The sequence below is a fragment of the Salvelinus alpinus genome, chromosome 31 (assembly GCF_045679555.1).
Source record: "Salvelinus alpinus chromosome 31, SLU_Salpinus.1, whole genome shotgun sequence".
NCBI lineage: Eukaryota > Metazoa > Chordata > Actinopteri > Salmoniformes > Salmonidae > Salvelinus > Salvelinus alpinus.
Window position 1 is genome coordinate 1,512,429 of NC_092116.1, and position 25,359 is coordinate 1,537,787.

At 42.0% G+C, this 25,359-nt stretch overlaps 1 protein-coding gene across 5 annotated transcripts in view; it reads right to left on the reverse strand.

Moving 5' to 3' along the window:
- Positions 1-25,359, reverse strand: part of LOC139561131 (leucine-rich repeat and calponin homology domain-containing protein 4-like) — a 49,510-nt gene that overhangs the window by 19,765 nt on the left and 4,386 nt on the right. For 4 of the 5 annotated variants that reach the window (XM_071378020.1, XM_071378018.1, XM_071378019.1 and 1 more), the window contains exons 2-10: positions 12,025-12,169; positions 11,778-11,907; positions 11,379-11,484; positions 10,079-10,325; positions 8,593-8,689; positions 8,241-8,361; positions 7,617-7,711; positions 7,455-7,510; positions 6,447-6,605 (exon numbers count right to left, since the gene is read on the reverse strand). In XM_071378020.1, the coding sequence (XP_071234121.1) occupies positions 6,447-6,605; positions 7,455-7,510; positions 7,617-7,711; positions 8,241-8,361; positions 8,593-8,689; positions 10,079-10,325; positions 11,379-11,484; positions 11,778-11,907; positions 12,025-12,169 (1,156 nt within the window). The remainder of the gene's footprint in view (positions 1-6,446; positions 6,606-7,454; positions 7,511-7,616; positions 7,712-8,240; positions 8,362-8,592; positions 8,690-10,078; positions 10,326-11,378; positions 11,485-11,777; positions 11,908-12,024; positions 12,170-25,359) is intronic. The other variant, XM_071378017.1, reaches the window with a different exon arrangement.

Below are 25,359 nucleotides of genomic sequence, written 5' to 3' on the forward strand. Positions count from 1 at the left end.
AAACAGGCAAAGCGTTAATACAGGACTAAGATTGAATCGTACTACACTGGCTCCGACGCTCATCAGATGTGGCAGGGCTTGCAAACTATTACAAACTACGAAGGGAAGCACAGACGCAAGCTGCCAAGTGACACAAGCCTACCAGACAAGCTAAATTACATCTGTGCTCGCTTCGAGGCAAGCAACACTGAAAAACATGCATTAAAGAATCAGCTGTTCTGGACGACTGTGTGATCACACTCTCCGTAGCCAATGTGAGTAAGACCTTTAGCTTTCTAAGGCTAGGGGGCAGTATTCGGAAGTTTGGATGACTGAGGTGCCCAAAGTAAACTGCCTGTTACTCAGGCCCAAAAGCAAGGATATGCATATGCATGGTTGTTTTGGATAGAAAAAACTCTAAAGTTTCAAAAAATGTTAAAATAATGTCTGAGTTTAACAGAACTGATTTGGCAGGCAAAACTCTGTGGACAAGCCATCCAGGATTTTTTTTTTTTAGGTCATTGGACTTTAATGCTTTTCTATGGGAAAGTCTAATAGTTAGGACCTCGATTGCAGTTCCTATTGCTTCCACTAGATGTCAACAGTCTTTAGAAATTGTTTCAAGCTTGTTCTTTTGAAAAAATTAAGTATTCGTATTCTTTCAAAGTATCCCTCAGAAGGACTCTAGTCTTTAGGCACGCGTGAATGAGTGCGCGCTCCGCGTTCTTTTTCTCCGGTATTGAACACCGTATATTCCGTCTTAAATTTTATCGATTATTTACATATTAGAAACGTTGTTTGAATTGTTTGGACAAACTTTACAGGTAACTTTTTAGATTCCTTTGAAGGCATGTTGGAACAGGTGGATTTCTGAATCAAATGCGCCAAATAAACTGTGATTTTGGGATATAAAGGACTTTATCGAACAAAACGACCATTCATTTTGTAACTGGGACCCTTTGGATTGCAAAAAGATGAAGATCTTCAAAGGTAAGTGATTTATTTTATCACTATTTTTGAGTTGTGTGACATCTGTGCAGGTTATGAATTCATGTTATTGCAGGAAGTGGGTGAGGCGCTGTCCTCAGACGATCAAATGCTATGCTTTCGCCGTAAAGCCTATTGTAAATCGGACTTAGCGGATCGATTACCAAGATTCTAAGCTAAAGAATGGTGTATAACACTTGTATTTCTATGAATATTTAATATTACTACTTTTGTTTTTTGAATTTCGCGCTCTGCAATTTCACCGGATGTTGTCGAGGTGGGACGCTAGCGTCCTAATGAGCCGGAAAAAGTTAAACAGGTCAATATTCACAAGGCTGCAGGGCCAGACGGATTACCAGGACGTGTCCTCCGGCATGCGCTGACCAACTGGCAAGTGTCTTCACTGACAATTTCAACCTGTCCCTGACAGTCTGTAAAACCTACATATGTCAAGCATACCACAATAGTCCCTGTGCCCAAGAACACTCAGGTAAACTGCCTAAATGATTACCGACCCGTAGCACTCACGTCTGTAGCCATGAAGTGCTTTGAAAGGCTGGTCACGGCTCACATCAATACCATTATCCCTGCAATCCTAGATCAACTTGCATACCGCCCTAACAGATTCACAGATGATGCAATCTCCTTTGCACTCCACACTGCCCTTTCCCACTTGGACAAAATAAACACTTGTGTGGGAATGCTATTCATTGACTACAGCTCAGCGTTCAACACCATAGTGCCCTCAAAGCTCATCACGAAGCTAAGGACTCTGGAACTAAACACCTCCCTCAACTGGATCCTGGACATCCTGACGGGCCGCCCCCAGGTGGTAAGGGTAGGTAACAACACATCCCCCACGCTGATCTTCAACACAGGGGACCATCAGGGGTGCGTACTCAGTCCCCTCCAGGCACGACTCCAACACCATCATCAAGTTTGCCGATGACACAAGTGGTAGGCCTGATCACCGACAACGATGAGACAGTCTATAGGGAGGAGGTCAGAGACCTGGCTGCGTGGTGCCAGGACAACAACCTCTCCCTCAACGTGATCAAGACAAAGGAGATGATTGTGGACTACAGGAAAAGGAGGATCGAGCATGCCCCTATTCTCATCTATGGGGCTGTAGTGGAGCAGGTTGAGAGCTTCAAGTTCCTTGGTGTCCACATCACCAACAAACTATCATGGTCCAAACACATCAAGACAGTCGTGAAGAGGGAACGACAAAGCCTATTCCCCCTCAGGAGACTGAAAAGATTTGGCATGGGTTCTCAGATCCTCAAAAGGTTATACAGATGCACCATCAAGAGCATCCTGACTGGTTGCATCACTGCCTGGTATGGCAACTGCTCGGCCAGTAAATATATTTTTTTTTTAACTAGGCAAGTCAGTTAATAACAAATTCTTATTTACAATGATGGCCCACACTGGCCAAACCCGGACGACGCTGGACCAATTGTGCGTCGCCCTATGGGACTCCCAATCACGGCCGGTTGTGATACAGCCTGGAATTGAACCAAGGTGTTTGTACTAACGCCTCAAGCACTGAGATGCAATGCCTTAGACCGCTGCGCCACTCAAGAGCCCCAGTCACTGGGGCCAAGCATCGTGCCATCCAGGACGTCTATACCAGGCGGTGTCAGAGGAAGGCCCTAAAAATTGTCAGACTTCAGCCACCCTAGTCATAGACTGTTGTCTCTGCTACCGCACGGCAAGCGGTACCGGAGCACCAAGTCTAGGTCCATAAGGCTTCTTAACCTTTCTCGCCCCGGGGTTCCGCTAGCGGAACACCCACAACATTTCAATTTTTTTTTTTTTTGAAATATTTAACTTCCACACATTAACAAGTCCAATACAGCAAATGAAAGATAAACATCTTGTGAATCCAGCCAACATGTCCGATTTTTAAAATGTTTTACAGCGAAAACACAATATATATTTATGTTAGCTCACCACAATAGCCAAACACACAACGCTATTTATCCACCGCATAGGTAGCTTTCAAAAAACCGACAAAATATAGATACAATTAGTCACTAACCAAGAAACAACTTCATCAGATGACAGTCTTATAACATGTTACACAATACATTTATGTTTTGTTCGAAAAATGTGCATATTTGAGGTATAAATCATAGTTTTACATTGCAGCTACAATCACAAATAGCACCGAAGCAGCCAGAATAATTACAGAGAGCAACGTGAAATAGATAAATACTCATCATAAAACATTTATGAAAAATACATGGTGTACAGCAAATGAAAGATAAACATCTTGTGAATCCAGCCAATATTTCCGATTTTTTAAGTGTTTTACAGCGAAAACACAATATAGAAATATATTAGCTTACCACAATAGCCAAACACACAACCGCATTTATTCACCGCAAAGATAGCTTTAGCAAAAACCAGCAATAAATATAAAATAAATCACTAACCTTTGGACAACTTCATCAGATGACAGTCTTATAACATGATGTTACACAAAACATTTATGTTTTGTTCGAAAATTTGCATATTTAGAGCTGAAAACCGTGGTTATACATTTTGAAAATGTAGCAACTTTTTCCCAGAATGTCCGGATATATTTCTGACACTCACCTAATCTGACCAAATAACTCATCATAAACTTTACTAAAAAATACATGTTGGATAGCAAATGAAAGATACACTAGTTCTTAATGCAACCGCCGTGTTAGATTTTTAAAATGAACTTTACCATAACAAACAGCTTACGTTATAGCGAGACAGCGCCCGCAAAGAGTGCGGATAATAGGACTAAACATTTTCCACAGAAATACGAAATAACATCATAAATTGCTCTTACTTTTCCTGAGCTTCCATCAGAATCTTGTACAAGGAGTCCTTTGTCCAGAATAAATCGTTGTTTGGTTTTAGAATGTCCTTCTCTCCTGTCGAATTAGCAACCTTAGCTAGCCATGTGGCGCGAACATGTCCATCTCCTCTCGACGCATAGAACGGAAAACTCCAAAAGACCCATTAAACGTTAAATAAACTGATGAAACTAGGTTGAAAAAAACTACTTTATGATGTTTTTCTAATATGTATCAAATAAAAACAAAGCCGGAGATATTAGCCGTGTATACCGAACGCTTATCAGAAGACAAATCGGAAGGTCCTTCCCGCGCCTAGGTAGAGAAAGGAAATTGTGGACACGTCATTCCAAGAGCTCTTGTTCGACCTCAGATCAAGCTAGACACCCCATTCCACCTTCCACTGCCTGTTGACATCTAGTGGAAGGCGTATGCAGTGCATGCAAATCCATAAATATAAAGCAATTCAATAGGCAGGCCCTGGAACAGAGCATCGTTTTCAGATTTTTCACTTCCTGTCTGGAAGTTTGCTGCCAAATGAGTTCTGTTTCACTCACAGATATAATTCAAACGGTTTTAGAAACTTGAGAGTGTTTTCTATCCAATAGTAATAATACTATGCATATTGTACGATCTAGAATAGAGTACGAGGCCATTTAAATTGGGCACGATTTCTTCCCAAAGTGAAAATAGCGCCCCCTACACACTAACAGGTTAACAGCTTCTACCCCCAAGCCATAAGACTCCTGAACTTAAAACTGTATTGTTGGTTAAGGGCTTGTAAGAAAGCATTTCACTGTAAGGTTGTTGTATTCGGCGCATGTGACAAATACAATTTGATTTGACAATAGAGTGCTGAGTACCAGGCAATTAGCAAGTTTGGTACGCTACTAATGACCATCAGCAGCATCAGAGCTTGGAGAAGCCTAATTACCGTGACTAAACGGTCGCATGGAATTTGACTGCATTCTTGACCTGTGACCACCAGTGTGGCGGTCATACGGTCACTGCAACAGCCCTATCCTTGAGTGGCCCAGCAGGAAACCCGGACTTGAACCAGATCTAACATCTCTGGAGAGACCTGAAAATAGCTGTTCAGTAACACTCCCCATCCAACCTGACAGAGTTCGAGAGGATGGGAGAAACTCCCCAAATACAGGTGTGCCAAGCTTGTAGCGTCATACCCAAGAAGACGAGGCTGTAATTGCTGCCAAAGGTGCTTCAACAAAGTACTGAGTTAAATGGTCTGAATACTTATGTAAATGTCTTATTTCAGTTTTACTTTAAAAAAATAAAAAATAATTTGCAAACATTTCTATAAACCTGTTTTTGCTTTGTCATTATGGGGTTGTGTGTGGATTGATGAGAAATAAACTATTTAATCAATTTTAGAATAAGGCTGTAACGTAACAAAATGTGAAAAAATTCAAGGGGTCTGAATACTTTCCAAATGCAATGTAAACACCTTTGCTAAGATTATTATTATTGATTGATTGACTATGTCTTATCAAATCACCCATCAGTACTATTTGCAGAGTTAGCTCCAAGTAAATGTTGCATTTTTTAAAGCCATTCCTGAACCTGAGACCAAAAACAAGCTCCATAAACTACCATTCAAAAGTTTGGGGTCACTTAGAAATGTCCTTGTTTTTGAAAGAAAAGCTAATTTTTTGTCCATGAAAATAACATCAAATTGATCCGAAATACAGTGTAGACATTGTTCATTTTGTAAATGACTTTTGTAGCTGGAAACGGCAGATTTTTTATGGAATATCTACATAAGCGTACAGAGGCCCATTATCAGCAACCATCACTCCTATGTTCCAATTGCACGTTGTTAGCTAATCCAAGTTTATAATTTTAAAAGGCTAATTGATCACTAGAAAACCCTTTTGCAATTATGTTAGCATAGCTGATTTCAGATTCATTATATAAATAGGCCCATTTAATTTTGTCTGGCTTGCCGTTCCAAATAAAGTTGAATATTCTTTTGCTCATATAATTTAAAAAACAAGTTGTTTGGTGTAGGCAGGGCCATAAGTAATTGGGTAAACTGGAATATGACTAAAAAGTTAAATCAGGGTGATTTTTCCACAAATAAACAGGTGTTATCCATTCCATGGTAGCAAAATCTTATCTAATTTGGCTAACTTTCTATTCAAATGTATTGCACTGAGATCATTTCTTTCTTTCGGGATACGAATACAGAGTATGTCCACTTCACCATCAGACCATTATATTGGTAAACTATACGGTAAATGTAAAAGTTATATATATTAGAGATCCAATACGTAATATTGTGCACACATAATTCGGTTTTAATCCAGAAAGGTTAGAAAAATTATCTAGATCCTCTGAGGCTGTGCAAAGACCCGAATTGCTGATTTAAAAGAGAACATGAATCGTCAGCATACAATGACACCTTTGTTTTTAAGCCCTGGATTTCTATCCAGGCCATTACTTTAAAGTGAAAAATCCACATGTAAACACCAAAAGTTCTAAATTTCAATTTATTTGAAAAGAAATATGGAAATCATTAAAGGGTGCCAATATATTTGACTGCAACTGTATATTGCTTTGTGTGCAGCCTCAAACCTTCCATTGTACAAAGAATGATAAAACTCACTTGCTCCCTCTACTAACCTGTTGTCTCTGGCCAGGTGGTCTTTCTTCTGCTGCTGGGCCCTCTCCCTCTCTTGCCAGATGAGCAGGGTGCCTGGTCTCCTTCTCTCCTCCAGGGTGACACTGGAGGGGGACAGGGGCCTACCTCCACAGCCCCCTACCTCCACACTGATACTAGTTCTGGGGGGGAAGAGAAAGAGAAAGAAAGAGGGAGAGAGAGAGAGAGAGAAAAGAAAAAGGGAGAGTGATAGGTGACAAAAACATGTGTCTGTTACAGATGAGACTGATGGCAAACACCAAACATTCTATGATGATGTCATATTTTGTTATGCGTCAACATAGCCTCCTATTGACGGTTGGTTGGAGTGGCTTGATGTCAGATAATCGTGTCAATGTCCTGCTAACAGAAGCTTCTCACAGTCACAGGACTCCAACCCATGACTCTTCAATCCACAATTTAACCACTGCAGCCAACCACCAGAGACAAACAGTTGGAACCCTCTGTGTGAATGCAGCACCCTCACCCTCAATGTAAATCACTCATCAATCACCCAGTCACCAAAATGAACAAACTAGTAAGTAAGTAAGCTGAATTGTTGTGGTCTCTCTTTATAAGCCGTAGTGAGTGAATGATTTCCCCTGGTTGTGTGTGTGTGTTCCCCTTGGGCCAGTCAGTCAGTGAGTGGTGTAAGTAATGGGAACCGTAGTCTATTGACATTTCACACACTCGATGAGAGGGTGACCTTGTAAAACAAGGCAGCGAGAGAAAAACAGAGTGTGATAAAAAAGAGTATCTGTCCTTTCCACTCTGAAAAACGGACTGGCGGTTGCTGTATATGAAACTGTGAACACAAAGCCAGCCAGTCAAACTGCTGAATCCACACTGAAACGGGCGCAGGAACAGAAAAGTCGAAACTCATTGGCACTGACACACAAACACCACAATCACAAAACCTTGTGGGAACATGGCTGAGGGTGCAGATTCAATGTTCACGTGACCATATGAGTGTTGAGTCGTGTGTGTCTCACCTGCTTATAGAAGAGTCTTGTGATTGAGGAGGTGGTGAGGACTTCCCGGTCTTCTCCTGAGAAAAACACCATGACGCTGTTAGATACCCATCCACTAGCCATAAGACATTCATAACATCTTTATAAAAGTTAATAAAGCATTTATAAAGGCATCCTCCTAACACGCGGGGGAGTGGGATGATTTGTCCTGCACTTCTCTTCTTCCTCCTCGGTGACACTGCCGTCTATGAGAACCACCGGCTCTGCCTCCCCATTCACTGTGAAAACAAAGAAAAGAGGGGGAGGGAGGAGGGGTAGAAGGTAGACGGAGGATGAAAGCTATTACAGACAGTAAAATAACATTAAGGAATGTCTGGAAGGGTATATAAACAGTGTAGCCTCTAATAGAGGTTGGAGAGGAGGATATGAAAGAGATTTTGGAAAACAGAGTGCTGTCTGTCTGAAAATAAAATCATGTTTTGTTACAATACGCTTATTTCTCCCTTTCTTTCCTCAGTGAGTGGGCTAATATTTAATTTCTCATGGTTTAGGGTGTGTATCAATACGGTAAAACTTTATTAGGGGATTGAGTATATGAACTATATAACAAGTCTGAAAAATAAATCCCATCATTTATTTCTGAGCTTCTCATTCTCCCCTAACGGTTTTATGGCTGGTTTCCCCAGACACATATTTCAATGGAGAATCTCCAGTGAGCATGCTTTTTAGTCACTGACTAACTGACTGACTGTGTAACTGACTGATGTAATGTGTGATGGTTTTAAGTAGTTAGAGCCCGCTCCTCACCCCTGTCTGGGGTCTCTGTGAGGGGAGAGTCCTCCTCCGCCTCCACCTCTTCCTCCAGGTTCCTCTGGTCTCTGGTGAGCTCAGCCATGCATAGGGACAGCTCTGAGAAGTCATCTGCAGACTGGACACACCGATTTGGGGGGAGAGAGTAAGACACACAGTACACAACAGGTGAAAAGGGAGAGAGTGAGACATGTCTGAGACATTTGACTTAAGGTTTAAGACATCTGTGTAGACCTCCAACGATTATGACTGTTTGGCTATTATGATGGCCTCACACAATAAGACAAAATATAAATTGCAAGGTATTAAAACCAAGGACTATCGCTCTCTCAGATCCCTGTTGTCTCACCTTGTTCCCGGACCATCTCTTGCTCCCACTGTCCACACTGTTGAAGCCAGAGTCCAGACCTCCATACTGACCAGAGAACAGCTCCTGGTGTGACAGACTGCAGGGAGACACGGAAGATAGGACACGCATCAGTACACACACACATACTGTATATCAGACACACACATACAATGAACACCTTCCTAATATTGAGTTGTACCCCCCCGCCCCTTTGCCCTCAGAACAGCCTCAATTGGTCGAGGCATGGACTCTACAAGGTGTCGGAGGTGTTCCACAGGGATGCTGGACCATGTTGACTCCAATGCTTCCCACAGTTGTGTCAAGTTGGCTGGATGTTCTTTGGGTGGTGGACCATTTTACAGCGTTAAACTTAGCAGCATTGCAGATCTTGATACATTTAAACCGGTGAGCCTGGCACCTACTACCATACCCCGTTCAAAGGCACTTAAATATTTTGTCTTAACCATTCAGTCATGTCTCAATTGACCCGAAGCTTAAAAATCCTTCTTTAACCTGTCTCCTCCCCTTCATTTACACTGATTGAAGTGGATTTAACAAATGCCATCAATAAGGGATAATAGCTTTCACCTGGATTCACCTGGTCATTCACCTGGTCTGTATACATACATATCGGACATGCACACACCAGTACACACACAAGTACCCCAGTACACACACACACACGTCCCAGTACGTATACACACGCCCCAGTACGTACACCCCCCCCCCCCCCCAGTACACACACACACACCCAAGTACGTACACACACACACACCCCAGTACGTACACACACACACACACCCCAGTACACACACACACACCCACCCCCCAGTACACACACACACACCACACACACACACACACACACACACCCCCCCCCCACGTACGTACACACACACACACACACCCCAGTACACACACACACACACACACCCCAGTACACACACACACACACCCCAGTACACACACACACACACCAGTACACACACACACTCACCCCAGTACACACACACACACACACACACACCCCAGTACACACACACACACCCCAGTACACACACACACACCCCAGTACACACACACACCCCAGTACACACACACACCCCAGTACACACACACACCCCAGTACACACCCCCCCCGTACACCCCCCCCCCCCCCCCCCAGTAAACACACACACCCCCCAGTACACACACTACCCCTGTACACACACTACCCCAGTACACATACACACACACACACACACAAACACACACACCAGTACACAAGTACAAACACCAGTAAACACACACACGGTTAAAAAGTATACAATAGTACAGGAGAATCAACTGCTCTATATCCTCCCATCCTCTCCCACTCTCCTCCCTCCACCTCTCCCTTACTCATCTCTTATAATGATAATAAAATGAAGTTAAGCCATTTAGATCATCTCTCTCCAAATACACCCCCCCCCCCCCCCCTCTCTCCCCTCTCTCCCATCCCTCTCACCAGCTGTTGAACCCGGTGGGTCTCAGGGCTCTCTCCAGTTCCTCCTGGTTCCTCTTGCAGGCCTCGATGTTGAGGAACTTGAAAATGTGGTACTTCCCCTTGGAACAGACCTGGGCCGGCGGCTGTTGCAAGGGGTTGTTGTCCAATACAATGGTCTGGAGGTGGCGCAGGTGGCGGTAGCACACGGGCACGTGGGAGATGCAGTTACAGGAAACGTCTAACCGGACCAGGGGCAACTCGGACAACTCTGAGAGGGAGGGTGTAGTTTAATATCGAGCTGATATCTAATCATCATGGAAATTAGCGTATCATGGGAAATAATAAAATAAACTTTAGGCAGTAGCAATTCAATGCTTTAAATTAAACTATGGTTTAGCATTTCTGTTGAATTCAATTCAAATAAGGCCTCGATCATCACTTCTCAAACTGTTTCGACTCATATGAAGGAGGAACTACAGTGTTAGTGGTAACCTAAGTTATCTTGCATTGAGAGCCTGTAGTCAATAGGTTGGAGTTTTTAGGAGAGCTCAAGGCAGGATTGGAGAATGGAGAGGTGCTGTGAGGCCAGAGCTATACTGGTACCTTACGGGACATACCGTCACAGGCAGCCAGGTTGTGCTGTGCGATTTCAGTGCTATGTTGTTTAATATTACCGTAGGGTTTGTTTGTGCTAAAGCATCTGGTAGTGGTACTTCTGGGGTTGTCTGGTGTGTTTGAGAACTGAGTTAAAGAGCGGTTAAGCGTTAGAAAGGAGTCAGTGGTGGAAGTAGCGCGTCAACAACTAGGTTCGGGAAAAGGTGGACTTACAGGGGAAAAAAGGGGCGAGAGTCATCGGGGGCATTACAGCAGACTCGGAAAGTCAAGGGTTCAACTCTAGGGTCAATAACAATATTAGGTACAGAGTAGCCCAATTCTGAGAAAAGGGGTCAGACCGTCACATTTTAAGATTTGTTTTAAGAATATTAGTAAATGTATGTGTCAGTAAATGTATTTAGGCAAAGGGGACTTGAGCTTGGAGAACTGTCAAGGACTTAGATAAGGTATGTGTAGGGTTAGTGTATACAGCGTATAAAGCATAGAAGTTGAAGCCATGATGGTATGCTTACTGTATGTAAGGGATCAGAGACAGCTATTGAGAGACTTAGTGGGGAGTCGGGACACAGAAGCCGGGAGGTGGATCGTGGTATACAGGCCAAAGAACTTTATTTTTTGGGGGGGGGGTTTCAGGGAGACACTGAAGCACGGAGGTGGGGTGTATAGGGTGTATGAAGGGGTCAAAGGTCAGGTGTGTGTGTCTTGCCTTTGGGCAGCGTGGTGAGCCGATTCCTTCTCAGGTTGAGGTCTCTCAGGCACTCCAGCTGACCCAGCTCCACCGGCAGACACTGCAGATCATTACAACTCACATCCTACAGGAGCGGGAGATGGGAAACCAAATAATCAAGTTGTGATTATCTCACAAGGTGTGAGAGTCAGCCAGAGAGGGCAGAAATAAAAAAATGAGAGCAGGAGATTGTGAAGAGAGGAACAGATAGAGTACCTAAAGTAAACGTGACCGCAATAATTAAAGACTGCAAGAGATATAGCTAGAGCAAAGATGGCAAAAGGAGAGAGAGATACCTAGAGAAAAAGACAGAGCGAGATCAGAGAGCCCTGTGTGGTAGTGGGGTAAATTGAGGCATGGGTATATGTTACTACATACCAGCTGTCGGAGGTGTGTGAGGGTGTGTATGGAGGCGGGCAGGACCAACAACTTGTTGTTGCTGACGATCAGGACTCGCAGGAGGGGGAGCTGACACACCGAGGGAGGCAGGTTGGAGATAAGGTTACGGCTGCAAGGACGGAGACACACAGAACAATGACGAAAAGTCATACATGCACAAGCAGGCAACTGAACGGGTGCAACGACTTGAAAAGTGGTTTGTGCCACCGGCGTGTGTATGTGTCACCTGAGGTTAAGGTAAGTGAGAGCCTGTAGATGACAAAGGCTGGGGGTCAGGGAGCGAATACAGTTATGGTGTAGGCTGAGCGTCTCCAAGGAGATGAACTGGCACAGCTCCTCTGGCAGCTCGCAGAGACGGTTCTTCGACAGGTCTGAAACAAGAAGGACCCAACAACAGTCATATTGGACAACGACAACCACTCACATTCAATAATATTGCCATGAGACACAAAAATAAATCAATAACCATTAACGATACTGAAATAAGACAAATAGAACCAAATCACCGACAACCATCATTATAAAGCCATAGAAACAAAAAAAGACCTATCACAATCAATGATACTGATGAGACAAAAAGTGACCTATTACAATGACACAGGAAAGGGGAAAAGGATTCAGACTTGATTAAATAGGATAAATGAACAGATTGTCAGACCAGTAACAATCTGTGAGACAAAGAGGTCTACAAAGAGGTCTGGGAGAAAGTCATCATTCACCTTCATATGGTTTTGTTGGTTAGATGAATGACTCAGGGAGACACACACACACACACACACACACACACTAGCCGCTGACTATATACATATAGCAGGGTTCCCGTTAGGAAAATTTGGCGCCCGGACATGACCGGCAAGATTTTATGCATTGGATGCGTAACACATTAGGGCATCCACCCACTGTGCTCAAAATCACATTTAGATTACTGTAATTCATCTTAACAGAATAGAAATTGGCCTGTAAAATTTTAATAAAATGAAGTAGAACAACGTTCTAATACCAACATGAAAGGTTTCATTGAAAAGCAAAAAATTGCCTGTTGCATCTTCATCCCTGCTATAAATCATACATGAATATCATAAACAAAAACCATTTAGCATAGAACATTGGTTCCCAAACTTTTTCCCTTAGGCCCCTCTTCCAGCATTGGGAAACATCTCACTCACCCCCGTGCACCCAAGCCATGTTATTTCTATGGGCACAACCACTGTTAATTAAGCTTGGGTGGTATACCGTATATACCGGGTTATTTGTAAATAGCCACGAGATGGTTTTTCAATACCGTCAAAAATATTTATTTGAAGTTTTTCCAATACATTTTCATATTTGTAGCTACTTTTTATGAAAATACCTGCAGTCAACTTGTGCAATATGTTAGGAGATAAAGCAGATCGCGTTCATGTCACCTGTCACATTATTTGACATTATGAAGCTTACCATAGTTCCCTACAAGTCAGTCGAGCCAGTCTCATGTCTGTTTGTAAATAGCACAATGGGAGAAAGCGGGAGCAGGTGAGTCCAGCTGTGTAATGACAGGGATCGCAATTTTATATTGAAAGCCAGTGCTTTTTTGCGTCAATAGCGGTGATCAGGGACGTGCAACTATAGTTTTCCTTCACAGAAAATTCAGGCAGAAAACAGCTTCATTTTCATTAGATGACAACAGAAGTGCAATGCTACTGCCACACAGGTAAATGAGCTTACAATGAAAAAGCAAGGTATTTCTTCGCAAAAACGACGCAAGGCCATCATACTTCTAATGTTTATCATAGAAAGAATGTAGCCAGCTACTTCTCCTAATGTTTTTCTTGTACTGGAGAAAAGAAGGCTGGCTACACCCGAGAAAAACACAGAACAAAAGTCAGAGCCCGGTCTGCTGAAAAAATGCCCGTTCATGAATTCTCACCCGAGTGGAGAAGTGCAACTGAAGCAAAACAATCTCTAATGCCGAGCACAAATTACAATAAGAGGCATTTACGATCTGTGTTTACCAAACGCAGCAAAATATTTCTGAAGTGTTAAAAAATATATTTTAAAAATGCATGAAAAAAGATAGAATTATCCATTAACGTGACCCCTAAGTTTAACTTCCTACTTATAAGTAAGCTACTGAATTAATAAGGTGACGGGGCATCATATTGTGTAAGCTTCTGCATGTTTGAGAAGTCAAAATCCTTTGGATGAGTTCTGTGTTATCTTTTGATTTCCTTGCGTTTTTCCCCTCTCCATTCTCGGGCCAGTGTGCTCTCCTCCCCCATCTTCTCCTAGCAGAGCATGCAGGCCAACCTCCCTAGCGACTCCAAACAGACACAGTGTGTACACATGCTGCTTTAGAGGCAGTACTGTTCTTCCTTCAGACAAGAATGCGCCACAACTTTGTTCATTTGTACAACGTCTCTCATTCACATCCGCTTGTAAATGTCCAAAATGACATTCAGTACCTCCAGTACCAGTCTAAAGTTTGGTCACACCTACTCATTCAAGGGTTTTCCTTTATTCTTTCTATTTTCTACATTGTAGAATAGTGAAGACATCAAAACTATGAAATAACATATGGAAACCTGTAGTAAGCAAAAAAAGTGATTCTTCAAAGTTGCCACCAATTGCCTTGACAGCTTTGCACACTCTTGGCATTCTCTCAAACAGCTTAACCTGGAATGCTTTTTCAACAGTCTTGGGTTGAGGTCTGGTGATTGTGGAGGCCAGGTTAGCTGATGCAGCACTCCATCACTCTCCTTCTTGGTCAAATAGCCCTTACACAGCCTGGAGGTGTGTTTTGGGTCATTGTCCTGTTGAAAAACAAATGATAGTCCCACTAAGCGCAAACCGGATGGGATGGCGTATCGCTGCAGAATGTTAATGTTCATTTCATCTGCTTCTTAATATGCCACACTTGTCAGGTGGATGGATTATCTTGGCAAAGGAGAACTGCTCACCAACAGGGATGTAAACAAATTTGAGAAATAACATTTGTGCGGATGGAACATTTCTGGGATCTTTTATTTCAGCACATGACACATGGGACCAACACTTTACATGGTGTGTTTATATTTTTGTTCAGTGTAAATGAAATTCGTTAAAGCTGGTTCATTGAGAGAAAGCTTATTTTACAATGCTTTGCCTGCTCAAAGTGAGCTGCTGCTGTTGGGAAGTCAAAACTGTCCAACTCCTTGGTGCAGCTTGCAATGAGCATCAGCCTCGTTAACTTGTCCTCAATAAGGAGAACTTGAGGCCGTCTTTAATGTTTTGGATTAAGAATCTCCTCGGTGGCACACTAGAAATAGGGATAATCAACAATCCTCACCCATTTTGCCCAATCAGGGAACACTTAGCTGAAGTCCCTTTTGAGGACCTTGCTTGAGTAAACATAAACAACACAGACACTAATTTCCAAGCAGGATTTATGGAGGAGTGGGCCAAAATCCCTGCTGCAGTGTGTGCAAACCTGGTCAAGAACTACAGGAAACTTATGATCTCTGTAATTGCAAACAAAGGTTTCTGTACCAAATATTAAATTCTGCTTTAATGATGTATCAAATACTTATGTCATGCAATAAAATGCAAATTAATTACTTAAAAATCATACAATGACATTTTCTGGATTTTTGTTTTAGATTCCGTCTCTCACAGTTGAAGTGTACCTATGATAAAAATGACAGACCTCTACATGCTTTGTAAGTAGGAAAACCTGCAAAATTGGCAGTGTATCAAATACTTGTTCTCCCCAATGTATGTAAGAATGCTGCTCATTGACTACAGCTCAGGATTCAACACCATAGTACCCTCCAAACTGGAGGCCCTGGGTCTCAACCCCAACCTGTGCAACTGGGTCCAGGACTTTGACAGGCCGCCCACAGGTGGTAAAGGTAGGAAACAACATATCCACTTCACTGACCCTCAACACTGGGGCCCCACAAGGGTGCTGACCAAGGCCCTTCTCCTCCGATTGTTCAGTTTGGACGGGCGGCCAGCTATAGGAAAAGTCTTGGTGGTTCAAAACTTCTTCCATTTAAGAACAGAGGAGGCCACAGTGATCTTGAGGACTTTCAATGCTGCAAAAATGTTTTGGTACCTCGTACAATCCTGTCTCGGAGCGCTATGGACAATTCCTTTGACCTCATGGCTTGGCATCTGCTCTGACATGCACTGTCAACTGTGGGACCTTATATAGACAGGTGTGTACCATTCCAAATCATGTCCAGTCAATTGAATTTACCACAGGTGGACTCCAAGCTCAATGTCGAGTCTCATATCAAAGGATCTGAATAGTTAATACAGTTGCAAAGATTTCTAAAAACAAGTTTTCCCTTGGTCATTATGGGGTATTGTGTGTAGATTACTGAGGATAAAAAAAACTATTAGAATAAGGCTGTAACGTAAATTTTTTGGGGTAAAAGTCAAGGGGTACAGCACAGGATGTGGATTGTGCTGTAACCAGTGTAACATGTCTCATCAAATCAAATGTATTAATATAGCCCTTCTTACATCAGCTGATATCTCAAAGTGCTGTTCAAAAACCCAGCCTAAAACCCCAAACAGCAAGCAATGCAGGTGTAGAAGCACGGTGGCTAGGAAAAACTCCCTAGAAATGCCAAAACCTAGGAAGAAACCTAGAGAGGAACCAGGCTCTGAGAGGTGGCCAGTCCTCTTCTGGCTGTGCCGGGTTGAGATTATAACAATACAGAAATGATTTACAAAGACAGGCAAATCCAGCTCAAAGTCATAGAAGCATAACAAGTAGCTACCAAATGTCATTTTCGGTGAGTGTGGACATTTACAAGCAAAAATGAACGAGAGAAATTGTGCAACTGAACAAAGTTGTGATGCACGCTTTTATAAAGGAAGAACAGCATGTGTACCTGGAAAAGATTGGAGGAGAAACAAAACGCTAGTAGGAAAAACAGGGGGGGGGGAAATGGCAGCTGTACAGATGCAGTGGCTTGCAAAATTATTCACTCCCTTTGACATTTTTCCTATTTTGTTGCCTTACAACCTGGAATTAAAATTGATTTTTGGGGGGTTTGTATCATTTGATTTACACAACATGCCTACCACTTTGAAGATACAAAATCATTTTTATTGTGTAGCAAACAAGGCAAAAAAAACAAAAAACGTGTGTGTGCAAAACTATTCACCCCCCATGTCAAAACTTTGTAGAGCCACCTTTTGCAGCAATTACAGCTGCAAGTCTCTTGGAGTATGTCTCTATAAGCTTGGTACATCTAGCCACTGAGATTTTTGCCCATTCTTCAAGGCAAAACTGCTCCAGCACCTTCAAGTTGGATGGGTTCCGCTGATGTACAGCAATCTTAAAGAAGCAATAAAACGGTCCTTCTTTAGACTAGTTGAGTATCTGGAGCATCAGTATTTGTGGGTTCGATTACAGGCTCAAAATGGCCAGAAACAAAGAACTTTCTTCTGAAACTCGTCAGTCTATTCTTGTTCTAAAGAATTAAGGCTATTCCATGCGAGAAATTTCCAAGAAACTGAAGATCTCGTACAACGCTGTGTGCTACTCCCTTCAAAGAACAGCGCAAACTGGCTCTAACCAGAATAGAAAGAGTGGGAGGCCCCGGTGCACAAATGAGCAAGAGGACAAGTACATTAATGTATCTAGTTTGAGAAACAGACTCCTCACAAGTCCTCAACATGCAGCTTCATTAAATAGTACCCACAAAACACCAGTCTCAAGATCAACAGTGAAGAGGCAACTCCGAGATGGTCATTCCACTGCCATTTACAACTTTGAGAACATTTGACATCACTATTTCTGTTCCTATGGGGCTGGCTGACACTGACAGAATCCGAGTGTCCTGTCCAAGCCCTCCCTCTCCATCTACCGCCTCTCTTCTTAACTCCCCAGGGAGAAAAAGGGATTCCCCTCACCATCTGCTGTGCTGTGAGAGAATAGACCAATAGCGCTTAGAGTTAGAGGGAGAGAAAGAGAGTGGAGAGAGGGAGAGATTGAGACCGAGGAAGACAGACAGGGCAAGATTTTAAAAAGGCCACACCCACGTGTACAGAGAAGATACTGAAACTGACAGAGAGAGGGGAAGTAAAGAGCGGGAGTGACAAAGGAGAATTCAGTTGAAAAAGGGGAGAGAAAGCAGAAGTTTGAGGAAGTATGCAAACCCACATCCGCCGTGTGCCGGAAACACAAGACTGGGGAGAGAAGGTGAAGAACACTGTGCAAGAGTTAAAGGCCCATTGCAGTCAAAAACGTGATATCCTGTGTTTTATGTATATTTCCACACTGAGGTTGGAATAATACTGTGACATTTTGAAAAAGATTATAATGCCCTTTTAGTGTAACAGATGTTTGAAAAGACTGAAATTCCAGTCTGTTTTGGTGGGATGGAGTTCCCCTCCCCACTAAGACCACACCCAGGCAACTTTTGCTTGAGATATTGCTCTTTGCTAAGTAACAAAACACTGACACACAAGGAAAGTCACAAATATAAATACAACGATATACAGACAATGCAACTGAACAATCATACCAACAATACAAAAATGATAATGTGTGTGTGTGTGTGTGTGTAAGAGTGTGTCTTTGGGTGTGTCAAACAAAAAGGTGTAATGGGTCCAGACTCAAAAAGACGTTGCATGAAGCTTACTTCATTATTCAATTATTGTATTACTTTCACTGCATCAAGGATAGTGTGCACAGACATTTCAGGTGCACAGCCTTCTTCAGTGTGTAGGTGCAATTTTATTTTAAAACAGCATTTGTAGGGAACAACCGATGAGCAGCAGGTGCTTCTAATCAGGGTTGCCACTAATCTGCCATTCAGGGATGTGGCTTTTCTGGTCTACCTGTATACAAGTGAGTCACACTTGTAGAAATACAGAATTTTAATACAACGGGTGGATCTAATCCTGGACGCTGATTGGTTAAAACCGCTTTCCAGCCGGTGTCTATTCCACAAGTTACCACCGGCTAAATCTATGATGTTGAAATGCCTATTTACTCTGTTCCATCTCACTGCGCTATCCACGGTCATTAGCCCAGCCAGACAATGAATAAACTTGATCTCCACTGTAAAAAGCATCTAGACATTATCTCCCATTGGTTTTCAATAGCGGAGATTAGTATAAAACTTGTGGTCTGTCCCTCTGATATTTGCAACATTGTATCAATATTTGAAATTCGATCTACACCTGTCCCATAGTAATCATTTTGTAGGGGTCGGGACGAGACACAGGCAGCTTTTCTTAGCCAGTCAAAATCATGAATACGCATCCTTATTATGGACATATACAAAGAATTGTCAATAGAAAACTGGTAAAATTAACAAAATGCAGCTAGTTTGCAGTCTTTCCGGCTTCAGTTTGAAGTGATAGCTGTGTTAGCTGTGTTGTTGGCTAGCTCCTCTGAACAAGTGTCCTGTCGAGAGCGCACATTTTTTATGCCAGGTGAAATCGTGCGTCATTAGCTCATTCTTACGAAAATATCCAAATAAAATGTCACTAGAAAACCGCTTAAACAAATGCAAATGCTGTTATTCTGGCTGCACTGTTTGACGTGACTAAGTTAGCCATAGTTGGCTAGCTAGCAAGCAAGGGATTAGAACTTTGCCAGCCACTAAGGCAATAGAACATTTAGAACGAACGATTGGGTCACGTCCATAGACAAAGAACAAAGACACTTAACGACTGGGTCGCGTCTCTGGCAACCGAACCGATAGAACAAACAACCTGCCGGCTTGTGGAGCAACCCTAGATATGTGTCAGGACAATATCTAAATATGTCAATCATTATTTTAATATGTTAGTAACTGGGGGTATAAAAGTGATAATTCCCTCGAAGTGAGCATTACTGGGGGTATAAAAGTGATCATGCCTGGATTCAAACTTTTTGTGCATTATCACTTAAATAGGGTATGGGAGTGAATCAAATGCCTTAAGTGTCTGCTCACTTGGATACATATATCAATTCATGAAATAGCTTACCACAAATGACATCAGGCTCAGCCGTTCAGAAATATGTGGGGCTAACTCATAAACGATATGCATCTGATATGGACAGTGTTCTTGTATAACAGTCTAAATTTGGCCTTTAGGAAGGTGAAACCTAATTATTCGTTTCAACCGTGTGGAGATAAAATAATTGAAATGTGTATATATCCACATGGCTTCTCTATGGAGTAATTTGTTGTCATAATCACCTCCTCTGCGTGGTGAATGTGTGTTTCCCGTCACAGTCCCCGAGTTGTTTTTTTTAATGTCATTTTACTGTTTGCTTGAGTAATTGGAGATGGAACTGACTTTTATACGATCACGGCTCTATATAAAACTGTGCGTTGGCATGAATTAGTAGTTTCGGACTGTGAAGAGACCCATGGTGGCATATGTATGGTGTCTAAGATGAATGTCATTTGATTATACAGACAATCTAGAATTTTAGTCATTGTAATGTTTCTCATAAAAACTAGAAGAAAAGCAGTTAAATCTCTCCTCAACCAGGAAAGACAGGCATGCATGTTGTAGATGTTAGTTGGGATGTGCGGTTAAGGTTAAGGGCAAGGCGTGCTGCTCTGTTTTGAACCAGCGGCTAGGTCTTTCTTTGCTGCACTAGATCATATTACCGGACAGTAATCAAGATAAGGCTCTGGTCTTGTCCTAACAACTAGTACAGTTGATGTATCAAAAACAGAGAACATATGTTATAAACAGTCATACCTCTCCCCATCTTCACAGCAACTTTGTCAATATAACTTGCCCATGATAATTGACCATCCAATATTATACCTAAGAGTTTAGCTTCCTTAACTTGGACAATGGTCACACCCTTATGTAGAACTCCAGTTGAGGTTTAGGTGAGAGAATGTTTTGAACCGAATAAATGCATATAAAAATAAAACGCATTTTAAGACCAGTTTATTTTTATATCACCCATTCCGATACGGACAACTCGTTATATAGAATTTCAGTGAGCTCACTGGCTTTGAGCTCATTCGCATACATAGTCATTCTAACTTTGTGTAAGACCAGTGGCAACTCACAAATAGAGAAGAATAACGGCCCAAAGCAACTGACCTGACGGACACTACACATATCTGGTGTAAGAGAAGCTTCCAACGAAGAACACTCTCTGGGTTCTATTGGATAAATAATAGGGATGCATGACATATCGGTGAACATATTGGAATCGAATGAAATTAGCTAAAAATGCCAACATCGGTATCGGCCCGATGTCTAGTTTAACGCCGATGTGAAAAACCGATGTCAAAGCTGACGTGAATACCTATATAACGTACCTACATGACGTAATGACGCCACATAAAATTTTGCGCTGCACCTGCAACACAGCATTCCTAACCTAGCCCACAGTGAGGCTCGACCTGACCAGGTTATGTGTTGTGAAGCTAGCCACAATAAGGATTAGGCACAATAGTGGAATTTGCGGTTTGCCTTCAAAATCAAAGTACCTCTTTGAAAGTGATGCAGAAGGTTACAATTGGTGGAATCATGCCAGATTTAGACTATATAATGTTAAACAAGGTTGGAATGTAAAGCAATGAATGGGGTATCAGTCTACTCGGTGACACACAGAACTGAAGAGTCTACGCAAATAATAGCGTTGTAGCTCTTATCGCGGGACTGTGACTGTTTTAAATCACCTCCCCAGTCAGCCTATTGTGTGTACTGACATTCATATTGTACTGTACAGCTTTACCTAAGGATTGGGGATCAATGAAATGGGGTAACAGTCTACTCAATACCCAAGATATGTTCTCCCAATGTCCTCCGAGTTATCAGACTCCAAAACATCCATATTGTTTTTCCTCTGGAATATAGTGTTCAATACACATAGGTTGACAATAAATGTGGCTCAATTCAGTTGTTTCAGTCCCGCGATAAGACTTACAATGCTAATGTTCTCTGGGTGTCACTGAGTCTACTGATACCCCATGACATTGATTCACAATCCATAGGTAAGGCTGTACAGTGAAATAAGTATGCCCTCAATGCAATTCTAAAGTAGAATATATCCAGTGTGATTTCAGATTTGTCAAATTAACAAATTGTCTTTTGTTGATTTCATAAAACATTCCAACCTCTTTTAGCATGATCTATTCAATTATGGCATAATTCTACTATTTGTATGCATTTGCATCACTGTCAATGACAGACTTTTACTTTAAAGCCCAACCTAATCCTTATTGTGGCTAGCTTCACATAGATGGTCCGACCACCATTAATCAAATAAGAACTGTCTTCTAAATCAGGGTTATTTTAGATGACACCTAGCTATATAGTTAGCTAACTATAGCTACTGAAACAGATGTCGTTTTGCTATGGTTTTGGGGAAGAACATTGTTTGCATTCATGAGCTAGCTAGCTTTTTTTATGACCAGCATTCTAGGTGCTACTGACAACTTTACCAGCATCATAGCATACGTATCGAATTGTTGTGACATATGAAATACGAGTGATAGTGTAATCAATGTGTAATAACCACATACAAAATTAATGAAAACGTTAAATTATTATTGTGACGTGCAGTCATATTCAGGTCCTGATTGGTCAACAAGCTTATTTGACACGTCAAATAGTGTTATTTGACGTGTATCTTTTTTGACATGCAAATACACAAACGGCGTTCCATAGAATTCCTGGTTGAGAATGAAACGACTGAACAAATGAACGAAACAGCACAGCAAGTAAGTGAAATAAATAGGTTTTGATTATGTTTTACTGGTAATGGAGACATACGTAAATGCCAACAAAATTACTTCTTGTTCAGTGGTGTGTGTGTGTGTAACCTTTAAATTTAACTAGGCAAGTCAGTTAATAACAAATTCTTATTTACATTGACGGTCTACCACGGCCAAACACGGACGACGCTAGGCCAATTATGCGCCGCCCTATGGGACTCCCAAACATGGCCGGATGTAATACAGCCTGGATTCGAACCAAGATCTTGCACTGAGATGCAGCGCCTTAAAACACATACATGGACAAAGCGGTCTAACTATTTAAAATGTACTAGAATGCTTAAAAAGGCTGCTAAAAATTGTAATATTGGTATTTTTGGCAAGGAAAATATCAGATATCGGTATCAGCCAAAAATGTCACATCGGTACATCACTAATAAATAACTAACAATGTGATGGCAAGTTATGTAATGCCATAGCAAGGTAGTTTTTTCAATAACAATGTATGATTAATAACATCAAAAGGCTGCACTGAAATCTAACAATACAGTTCCAACTATCTTACTTATTTATTTTAACCAATCAGTCAGTCATCTCAGTCAGTGCAGTACAAGTTGAGTGCCCTTCTCTACATGCATGAAAGTCAGTACTTAACTTGTTCCCTGAAAAATAGCATTGTTTTTGGTCAAACAATTCTCTCCATCAGTTTACTAAGAATAGGCAGCAAACTGGTAGGCCAGCTGTTAGAGCCAGCAACGAGTGCATTAATGTTTTAAAGCAGCAGAAATACGTTAGCTTCCTTCCAGGCCTGTGGGCACACTCCTTTAGGGTTTGGTTAAAGACACAGCAAATAGGGGTGTCAATACAGTCTGTTACAATAGTTTTTTCACTTCACCCACACTAAATTGACCAAATACAAAACAGCAATTCCTCTTTCCCTAGCTTCTCCACGGAAGCTGGCGACTTTTAGCCTGGGTGTAAATATGCTTCTGCTCTATTTCCAATTCCTTATGAAATTGCCATGCCAAACATGTTCAGCAATGACAATGGATTAGGCAAAAGCACAATCAGATATGGGACCAGGCAGTTTAATAGACAAGCCCAAGGGAACAAGTCAGGAGGGTGGGGGAAAATTAGTTAGGCTAAGTGACAGCTGTATTTCCTTCAACACAACAGTGGCGACAGAAAGGCTAGGGTGACAAGGTGCTCTGCAGTGTCAGTGTCATGTGACCGAGACAAGGAAGTAGGGTGGACGGATGTTGGACAGGGCATTCAACTGAGAATTTCCCCTCGTGTCGATGTCTCAATAAAGTTTGTTAAATTCAATCAAAAACAACAGTGAAAGTCAAATATAGCCTAGCTCTGAGGTAGTCTGAGGAGAGGTAGTCTGAGGATAAAGTGATGGTGATTGTTGATACATTCTCCCTCTGTGTAGAGCAGGGGTTGCAACCTAAGGCAGGGACGCAAGGGTATTTGCCTTGGCACGCCAATTCACCCAAAAAATAAATAAGTAAAATACACACACAGAGTACTGTGCAAAAGTTTGAGGCAGGTGTGAAAAAATGCTGTAAAGTAAGAATGCTTTAAAAAAAATAGATGTTAATAGATTGTTTATCAATTAACAAAATGCAAAGTGAGCGAACAGAAGAAAAATCTACATCAAATCAATATTGTGTGACCACCACCCTTTGCCTTCAAAACAGCATCAATTCTTCCAAGTACACTTGCATACAGTTTTTGAAGGAACCTGGCAGGTAGGTTGGCCCAAACATCTTGGAGAACTAACCACAGTTATTCTGTGGATTTAGGCAGCCTCAGGTGCTTCTCTGACTTCATGTAATCCCAGTCAGGCTCAATGATGTTGAGATCAGGGCTCTGTGGGGGCCATACCATCACTTCCAAGACTCCGTGTTCTTTATGCTGAATATAGTTCTTTATGACTATCGCTGTATGTTTGGGGTCGTTTGTCATGCTGCAGAATAAATTTGGGGACGATCATGGTATTGCATGATGGATAAGTATCTCCCTGTACTTCTCAGCATTGACGAGACCATTAATTCTGACCAAATCACCAACTTCATTCGCAGAAATGCAGCCCCAAACTTGCAAGGAACCTCCACCATGCTTCACTGTTGCCTGTAGACACTCATTCGTGTACCGCTCTCCAGCCTGTCGGCGAACAAACTGCCTTCTGCTACAGCCAAATATTTCAAATTTTGACTCATCAATCCAGTCGCTTGGCCTTGTTTCTACGTCAGAGGTATGGCTTTTTTGCCGCAAGTCTTCCATAAAGGCCACTTTTGACCAGACTTCTCAAGACAGTAAATAGGTGTACCAGGGTCCCACAGTTTTCTTCCAATTCTGAGCTGATGGCACTGCTGGACATATTCTGATTGCGAAGGGAAGTAAGCATGATGGGTCTTTCATCTGCTGCAGTAAGTTTCCTTGGCCGAACACTGCGTCTACGGTCCTCAACATTGCTCGTTTCTTTGCGCTTCTTCAAAAGAGCTTGGACAGCACATCTGGAAACCCCTGTTTGCCTTGCTGATTGATGCAGTATAACTACCTCGTGTCTTGTTGCTGTGCTCAGTCTTGCCATGGTGTATGACTTGACAATAATCTGTCTACAGCAACCTCACCTTGTTAGCTGAGTTTGGCTGTTCCTCACCCAGTTTTATTCCTCCTACACAAATGTTTCTGTTTCAGTTAATGATTATGTTTCAACCAACATATTGAATTGATGATCATTAGCACCTGTTTGGTATAGTTGTTTAATCATACACCTGCCTACATGCCAACAAAATCCCTGACATTGTGCAAGTGTACCTACAATAATTGATGCTGTTTTGAAGGCAAAGAGTGGTCATGGATTTGATTGAGATTTTTCTTCTGTTCACCCA